At 40.5% G+C, this 9,641-nt stretch overlaps 2 protein-coding genes across 2 annotated transcripts; both read right to left on the reverse strand.

The window, feature by feature from the left end:
• Positions 1-232: 232 nt before the first annotated feature.
• Positions 233-1,986, reverse strand: cd40lg (CD40 ligand). Its single transcript, XM_034136547.1, has 4 exons — positions 1,702-1,986; positions 1,162-1,195; positions 942-1,046; positions 233-832 (listed from the first exon to the last, which is right to left on the reverse strand). Exons 1-4 carry the CDS (start codon positions 1,894-1,896, stop codon positions 468-470), a joined length of 699 nt encoding a protein of 232 aa, XP_033992438.1. The 5' UTR covers positions 1,897-1,986; the 3' UTR covers positions 233-467.
• A 1,651-nt stretch (positions 1,987-3,637) lies between these two features.
• On the reverse strand, positions 3,638-8,979 carry tmtops3a (teleost multiple tissue opsin 3a). Its single transcript, XM_034136365.1, has 4 exons — positions 8,640-8,979; positions 7,560-7,888; positions 4,253-4,486; positions 3,638-3,835 (listed from the first exon to the last, which is right to left on the reverse strand). Exons 1-4 carry the CDS (start codon positions 8,977-8,979, stop codon positions 3,638-3,640), a joined length of 1,101 nt encoding a protein of 366 aa, XP_033992256.1.
• Positions 8,980-9,641: the final 662 nt, after the last annotated feature.

The following is a 9,641-nucleotide window of genomic DNA, read 5'->3' on the forward strand; positions in this document are numbered from 1 at the left end:
TTTCTTAATGTCTTTCATTTTTGTAAAGCACTTTGAATTGCCTTTGTTTTTGAAAGGTGCTATATAAATAAACTTGCCTTGCCTTGCCTTGCCTTACACATCTTTCCTTTACACCGATTTAACTATTTTGCATTTTCCTGAATGTTCCGGACCGGCTATTTTGGTCTAATGTGTGCAGACCAACATAACTTCTAACTCGTGAAAATAAAGCAGATGAAAAAGAGAAGACATCTTTAGGATTAAATATCAAAGTTTCATTTCACAGCCATACAACATCGTTTACAATAATAAATACAGAACAATCTTCCACATCATTGCCATACAAAAAAAAATCTGATTTAATAAATTATATTTTAGGAAAGGTCTCTATGAAGATCAGAATCCATTAGTTTGATAATCGATCCAGTCTATTTAACAGTGTTCTCTGTAGATTTAAATCCAAGTACATCCACGTAGGTCCAGGGGTCCTACAGTCTGAATATCCCAAAGGCTGTGGCCCCCTCCATGTAGGTCAACAGTGAAAGATCTTGTAACCAGACACTGAGCTGGTCCCCTTTCTCCAGTGTGACCAGCCCTCCCTGTGTGGCCGTGCACAGCTGCTGTGTGCTGATGTTCAGGTTGCAGTACGCCTGCATCACTATCTTCTCCTCTTTCTTCTCACTCTCCCTCAGCTTCACCATGCTGACCAGCGGCCTTGTGGTGTCGCCCTTGGAGAAGGTCACCCTGGAGTAGACGTAGTAGTCGCCAGGCTGCTCGATGGTCAACCACATGTCGTGGTAGTAACTGACGCTCTTTAAAACTGAGTGGTCCATGTCCCACTGGAGATAACCCGCTGGAGAGACACAGGGAGAAGTTTAAGTAACATATATTTTAACCATCTAAAAAATATCTTTACTGCATTTCATATATCCAAAAAGTATGTTGTTTTTAATATTCCTTACATCCTTTGACTCGTTTCAGAACTTGCTTCTTATCTTGCTGCTTGACTACCATGCGGGCCAGGGCTCTGTTTGATGTTTCCTGCTTTCCTGATGAGCGATAGGCACCTGGAGAAGAGAACAAACATCTGATCAGAGACACAGGTGAGATTGCACATTTTTATGCAACCTACTAAACATTGTTAATATTACTTTCAGGAATAAATGAATTAAATCAACATACCTTTTCCTTCACCTGATGGGAGCTGGGATTGATGCTGATGGGAGAAAACAAATCAGTAGATTAGGAACAAGCAGTACAATATGTGGAATTTCTAAAGATACATATTGCAAATGTTTAATATTCATAATTAAATGTTGTGATATTTTTTGTTTGCAAAACGCTCATTTTGTAACACACGACTGAGCTGTGAATATCACACTTCACTTGTTTGTTCAAGAGCATTTCCTGTTGCACAGTTTCATTGACATGCTGGTTATATTTTTACACTGATGTGACAGATCTATTTCAATAGCATTCAATTAATCTGAAATAAGAATTTAAAGATCTATTTATTTTTGTAATAGAACAGAAAGAGTGTTTACACTAGTTTTAGATTTATTTTAAAATAACAATAGGACTTTTACCGTTATATAGTAAGTGCAAAGTAAAACATGTTAACTTGTAATGTATTGAAACATTGCTATATAATATCTGTAATAAAACATGTAGCAGTGCCACCAACTATTAGTACATTTAAAAAAAATTGTCCTTTTATTTTACCATTGTGTCATTTTGCCTCAGGTAGATGAATCCTCCGACTGAAAGGAATAAGTGCAGCACCACTACACCGACCAGGAACCTGATGAGAGACTTGCTGTGGCCTTGTGATGGAACTGGGAAGAGGACCTGTTGGGACCGGCTGAGGCGTGGAGGCACCGGCGGTGCAGCGACACTGGTCTGGTAAGTGTTGATCATGGTGGAGAGAAGTGCTGAATCCTGAAGGAGCCCGGGCTCTGTGACATCCCATGCACTTCTGAACACTTGCACTCAAGCAACTGAGTTTGTTTCTCGCTACTTCCTGGAAGTTCTGAGGTACAGATCTGTGACTTCTGGTTTGTGTGTGTGTGTGTGTGTGTGTGTGTGTGTGTGTGTGTGTGTGTGGTGTGTGTGTGTGTGTGTGTGTGTGTGTGTGTGTGTGTGCGTGTGTGCGTGTGTGCATGTGTGTGTGTGTGTGTGTGTGTGTGTGTGTGTGTGTGTGTGTGTGTGTGTGTGTGTGTGTGTGTTGTCTGACATACCTCATTTTACTTGTATTTTCCCCTGCCTGTGTGTCAGATATGTGTCCCTGAATAGCACGCTCTGTCATTCCATGTCAATGTGGCAAAACTTCTATTTTGGGCCAAAGTATGACAAATTGCCCAATAGTTTCAGTATACAATGAATGACAAATAGTATGATATAGACATTTATTAATTCATTTTCTCATAATTTAAGAAAATATGTAATACAACAAAAACAATACAGAAACACAGACAGGGCAGAATGTACACACTAAATGTATTTTTACACAGTTTTACACCGTTTCTCAGACAGCAGCAGCAGCAGAATACAGATATGAATTATAGAGTAATAATGAAAGATGGAAATAAGACATATTCTACTCATTTATCCTTATAACATTTCAACGTAAAGTCTCCGTCAGCACTTGAGAAAAGCTGAATGTATGACAATATGTTGTGCATAATTCAGTCCCAAAAATGCCAAGAAGATTTTTTTTTTCAAATATTTCACAATGTTGATATATTTATGGGAAGTATTATCACAGATTTAATTTATTACAGTATAAATCAATGTAAACGTTTTTTAGATAAACAAAAGGTCATTCATCTTGCATACACTCTGCGTGTGTACGAGCTTCGTTCGGTTGTGGTGGAGCATAAGGCTGAAAAGGCTAATGTGAAACGTTCTTAATGTGGTGTATTTACAGATCAGGTGACAGGCGGCTGCACACAAATAGCGGTTACACTGTATGTTTAGTACACATATCAATACTTGTTACAGAATATTAACAACATGACCTTTAGAGTTATGAGTGTTGGGTGATATGCACACCATTTTGTATAATGCACAATACAGTTGTAACTGTTTAAGAGTAACAATTGTTGTTGTATCTAACACCAGGTCAACATATATATATATATATTACATATTTAAATGTTGCTTAATTTATGTAGTGTTTGATGATGCAACCACTATGAGAAAACTGCAAATGCTGCATATTTAAATGGTTCCATGTGGGCATGTCTTTGCAACGGCTTACAGCTTCCCCTAGTGGTTTATAATGTTCTCAATTCTCCACTGTAAATATATACATGTACATCTATAAATACACTGAGTATACAACATGTTGTTTACAAATCCCAGAAACTCCCTTAATCAGTCTATTGTTTTCAATTCTGCCTGTGAAGTCAGACAATTATGTGAGAGTTTTTAAAATGTACAGGTTTGTAATTGTTGTATGAGGTAGGTACTCATTATTATATTGTTCTTGAATTCAATACTCCTGTTTGGTGTGGTTTCAGTTTTTTTTATAGAAAACAATGAAACGTTAGGAGAAAAAATAAAACATCAAGAAGATTCTGGACAGAAATTCAGAAAAACAAACAAACATTGTTTTAATTTTCACAGTATGTTAGATGGAAACGATTAAAAAAAGCTTCTATGGGGTGTAGTGGACAACGAGAGTGTGTTGGTCATTGTGCTGGCTGAGGATCTGACGCTGGGAGGAGCTGAGGGAGGCTTGTCTGTGGACTGGGAAGAACCCAGATAAGGTTGTCCTCGCAGTTGGGTTCTCCTTTCCGTGAAGAGACTGGGGTTCTCCGCTGCACTTCATGAAGGCCACCAAGCATCTATAAAACTGTGTAAAAGTGCAAAAGAGTATTTATGAATTGATGATTTTCAGGACAAAAGACATCAAGTCAAATCTGACCTGCAAATCCCAACAAAAGCTTTCCCAAGACAAATCAGTAGGACCGTGACATCTATTTAATACAGCTGTAGGGGAGAAGAGCTCTCTGGCTACCATAGGGAACATTAAACTATCTAGTGTGCTGCATGTAGCACCTGAGAAGTGGTACTGAAGAGGCGCTGAAAGCCACGATAAAAATAACTGGCTGAGACTGAGCATCCTCAATGTCACAGAAGTGTTGTAATGAGTTCTCCTCTGTGGAAGAAACACCATCCCTCTATTTTCCTCCAAGATGAGCTGAGCATTAATTTGCCCTTTAACCAACAGATCTTACATCGTAACCCTAACCCTGCCCTCGGCTCTAACCTGGTTGTTGAAGAACACGTAGATGATGGGGTTGATGACGGTGCTGAACTTGGCCAGGACGGAGGGCACCACGCTGACCACGGGGGTCACCAGCCCCGACCTCCCAAAGGTGGCCACCAGCGCCATGATGCCATAGGGCATCCAGCACAGCATGTAGCAGGACACCATGGATAACACCATCGCCATAATGTGCTGCTCTCTGCGATGGGCTGCCAGCAGATTGATCTTACCCACCTGGAGGCAGGGAAGAGGAGAGGAAGAGGGGGAAGAGGTTAAACCTAATAGTCTTAAAAATACAATACTAAAAGATAGGCATGGTCATGTTTGGGTCATTTGAAACACAGACTCTCAGAGTGTCTGAGGTAGATGAAAAGATGGTGGTACGCTGCTCATGCCTCTCCCTCATGCGTTGAACATTTCTTAATTTGGCGCCATCCAGTGGAAGTATTAAATCAAGACACTGTGACACATCGCAATGCATGCCCACACACTCTTCCTCCTCATGGACCAAACCTGGTGACAATGAGAAGAACGAAGCGACTGATCGCAACAGATAGACGGCTCTGATCTTCGGTCAGATTGTTGAATTATTCTACCAACTCTTTCTCAGCTTTTTGGCTCACTTAAGCGAGTTCTATATTCTCATTAAGGTTGTGGGATGTGATTGAAAGCTCTGAAAATGCTTATATGTCAAAAATGTGTTGGGATTATTTTGCACAACCAGTTTAGTAGTTTGTGGAGTGGACAATTGTACAATTTAGCATTGCTGCTACAATGGGACAATCAGAGGGCTCCTTTCAATTTCCCAATCACATGGCTATTTGCTCGGCCAATAAGAGGGCTCAACAGAATTTGTTTTAAATGAATTGAAGCATATTAGATATTAGATACTCTGGCTTTTTCTCCCATGCATGATTCAAGCTCCACAAAAACTGGGTCTTACATTTCTCATAACGCAATTTGATCGTTTTTTTTCGTTAGACCTTTCGTGCCCTAAACGTTGTGCAGCATCTATTAAACACAACTCCTAGAGTGAAACATTTAACTTTCTCAAAGCCTATAGGTGACAATGAACGCTCATAACCTCAACCCTAGTTTTTTCTCCAAGTCCAGAGTCACAGAATAGGGTTTCAGAGTCAAAAATGGTTCTAGATAATTGTACAATATTTATTATGTGTATAAAATGATTTTTAAATGTGTGTTTTACGTGTTTAGAGAAAAAACTGCAGATGAATGCAACAAGATAATCAGTTGAACATTTCCAACATGTACTGTAATCGTAACATTACAGTAAAAAAAACAATATAATTAAAGATAGTCCAGCAGCATTGGGGCCATTATTTGCCGTTCATTAAATGTGTCCTGCTGCTTTCTCCTCATGTGCTGCGGTGCTGTAGCTGTTGTGCTAAAATGAGCTCATAATAAGCCATGTGTTTAATGTTCCCTCTCAGCTGTGGTGATTGTCCCCTCCTCAGTATGGATTTCACACCCCTGTGGACACAGTCTTGTGTAATTACCACTGTGTTCATGATGGTGCTTCATGAATAAATGACCATGTCTGCCTCTAGAAGGAAGCCCTCCAGAGGACAAAAAGTGCCCTTTCTATCAAATCACTGCACATCTCTCGCACGCCCAATTACATTTCACCTTGTGTGGTGTTAGGTCACAACCTTTGTGGCTCTGTCTCCCCATCCCCTATCGAGTGATGAGTATTCTGACAACGTTCAATTACCAGTGATTTCTGCATGGCTGCACTTTGTTTGAAATGTTGACCACACAATCTAAGAAATAATCAAAGCTAAATCCGACTAGCAAAACTCAATACTGTCTCATCTCAACTAAAAGACTAAAATATGAAAATCAAGCCGGTCTGCTCCATGAAATCATTATGATAAGACATGTTCAATTGTGTCTTGTGTTTTAGAACAAATTCTTACATTTTATAAAGAAATGTGTCCATTTCAAATTCAACAAGATATTAGTATGGAACAGTAAATCTCAAACGTGAGTGTGCTTTATAGACAGCGTCGTGAGTTGAATCTAAATGTGATTCTGTCATGCGGAGAGAATAACGATCTGAGCCAAACTGATCCTGTTTATATAAATGTCATCGCTCCTTCTCAATCAATCAATCAATGTTTATTTATATAGCCCAATATCACAAATGTTACATTTGTCTCAGTGGACTTCACAGTTTGTACAGAATATCAGTATGACAATACTTGTATCTCTTGTATCACAGCCTTTGAAAAAGCAAATAGATGCTCCAGACTGCTTACTCAGTTTCTTGAGCCTGAGGCGGGCTCTCAGTTAAAGGGAGGCTGGTGGGTGCTGCTGGGCCCCCATTTACGGAGGCATCCATAAAATCGTTTTTTTTTTAATGGAGGTGCTTAGCAGGTATCCAATAGTAACACATTGCTTCCACAATCTATAAATACCTACAAGGGGATTGACAAATGTGAGTATAGCTGCATGGAGAGGCCCTACATTAATTGGTGATTAGTTGTGTTAGTTTGTGTAAACCCGATAGTGAGTCACTGGAAACTGGGCGGGGGGTATTTGCCCTCAAGAAAACAGCAAGCCACAATTGCCCCCCACGCACGCTTCTGGAGAAGTTGCACCTAATTTATTCTCCTGCAGGAGACATTGAATATAAGAATGTGAACACTGTGAGCTGTGGGCACAATGATTATCTGATTGCATGCTCCTGCAAATGACTTAGAAATCATTTGACCAAGTGTTAGATGGAGTTTGAGAGACACTCATCAATCATCCTATGGGCTGCAGTCTTACAAGCTAAGAACCCCCTTTGCAGCTCAAGAGCCACAACAAAGCCCATTAGGCAGAGCTATTAAAGCTTACAGCTGATAGACATGATGACAAGTGTCTCTCTGAACATATAACACTAGAAAATAGGGACCTGTGGTGAATTTAAATTTGTATTTGCATCAGGATGAATCTTAACAGCAGCTACAAATACAACAGTAAATTCTCTGGACAGATAATATGACCAGCATTTTTAAAAATGTAAACATTCTGGGAAACACAGTCCATTAACCTTGTTTCATTATGTGTTTTCTGTTATGTTCAGTTGTGTTGTTTCTTATTTTGTTTGCATGTGCTTTCATTGTCAAGATGCTATGAGCATCTCTTTAATCATGATCGTTCAGTAAAGATATTCTATTTCTAGTTCTATAAAGTTATCAAAAATCTTGAAATTCAATAATTAGTTCCTTGTTTTATCTGTAATTTGTACGTCAACATACATAACCTTGTTAAGAAAGAGTGCAGATTATGATGAACTCACCCTCCTGATTGCCACCAGGATCCTGCCATAAGAGTAGATCATCACCAGAAGGGGCAGCAGCAGGCAGAAGATGAAGAGACACAACACGTATGAGACGCTGCTGGGTGAACGGAGGTGCCACTGGACAGAGCATGTAGTCCCGGGTCCCTCGGGCCCATAGCTGCTCCAACCCAGGAGGGGTGGCAGGGTCCAGAGCAGAGAGTAGAGCCAGGAGCCCCCCACACAGAGCCAGCACTTCCTGAAGTCTGAGATGTCGACCCGGGAGGAAAGCAGCACGGCGGTGTAGCGCTCATAGGAGAGAACAGACAAGGACACCAGGGACACAATCCCTAAAAAAAACAAGAATGGAGAAGATATAAAAAGTAAATCACAAGTTAACACAACTCAAAATCTGACTGCCTTGTAATGAATCCATGGTTGAGTGTTGTCCTGCTTGGACTTAATTCACTGTAAAATAAGGACGAGGCCACTATCATCATAATAATCTCTAGTGTGGGCATTAAATATGATGTAAGCTATCAGTGTAATTATTACTGACTCATAGGACCAGCTTTGTGCCTCCATTGAATGTGTGTCTCTCTCTTCAATGAAACATCCCACATAAAATATCACAAGATGTTAAAGAATAGTAATTCCCTTAGCCTTTCAGCCATCGTGATCAATAATATATGTATATCTGTCAGTCCACCACTTTATTCCATACTGAAATATCTCAGTAACAATTTTCCGGATTGCAATGACATTTTGTGCATACATTTATGGTTCCCACACTAAATCCTGATGACTTTTGGGACCACTGCCTTTTCCTGTTGCACCCCATGAGGTTTAAAAGCTTGGTTTTTAGGTTAATGACCATTCATTTAAGTACACACATTCACAGGATGACACAGGATGACTCTTAGTAACTTTCCTGACTTTTCATATATACTGCCATAATCAGGTTAAAATATGAGTCTGTCGAATACTTAAGTGGATGGCCAATCAGAATTGAACTTTTACGACTTCTTTAATTCAAAACAGGTGGTTTGGAGATCAAATCAAACAGACAAAACGTGGTATATCTGAACTCCTCGCACTTACCAAAGAGGGAATTTGCGAACCCGTACCACTTGCAGCCGGACTCTCCAATGAGCCATCTCCCGTGCACACTCGCAGCGAAACTGAGCGGTGTGCCGAAAACACACACGAGAACGTCGCTCAGACTGATGTTCAACAGGATGACATTGATCGGCGTCCAAAGGCAGCGAAACTTTGCAAAGATAAGAAGAGCGAGGCCATTGTTGAGGATTCCCGTCACCAAGATGAATCCGAGGCATACTGCCACCACCGTGTGGCCGGTCCGGCTCAGCCCGCCCAGGCTAGAGCCGCACGCGGAACTGTCTGTGGTGCTGAAGTTACAGCCGCGTGTGTCGACGACCATAGCAGAGAGAGGAGAGCAGAGGGCTGGAGAGAAACAACAAGTCCTGCACAGCCCCACCACAGCATGGCCGATATGTGACACTTATTAGTGTGTGCCCTGCGCACTTCTTATAACTGCACCCTATAATGTATGTAACCCCCCACCCACCCTTTTCTGTGCAACGCAAAAACTCTCTGTTTGTCTTTTATTTCCTTTCTAAGAACCTCTAGCTATTATAATGAATTCATTTGAACTCAATGGCCTGTGTAAATAGAGTTAATCCCCTAAATCTATTGCTTTCTAGAAAATGCATTGCCTTCCAAGTCGTTGTGCTTGAGCTCATTTTGAGACGCACACATCTTTGCATTGTTACAGTGATTTTCTTGTGCTTTTTAGGATTTTTCATTGCCGATGTAGGCCAGATTTATTTTTTCGCAAGATGAAGTTTAAATTCTCCAGTCACACTGGAGAGACTTAGTCAGGGTGTTACGCTCCAGAAATACAAACTTTGGTTGCATGAATTTGCTAAGCTTTGCATTTCTTATTCATTGCTGCTGTCTGTGCCAGACTGTTGCTGTGTACAGCTGCTTCAAAAGAGCACATTGAGTCACATACAAAGAGAGTTTCACACCTGTTCAGCATTTTCTTTTCTGCACAGCCTGTCTCACAATAAACTTACTTCC

Source organism: Trematomus bernacchii, unplaced genomic scaffold (genome assembly GCF_902827165.1).
Source record: "Trematomus bernacchii unplaced genomic scaffold, fTreBer1.1, whole genome shotgun sequence".
NCBI lineage: Eukaryota > Metazoa > Chordata > Actinopteri > Perciformes > Nototheniidae > Trematomus > Trematomus bernacchii.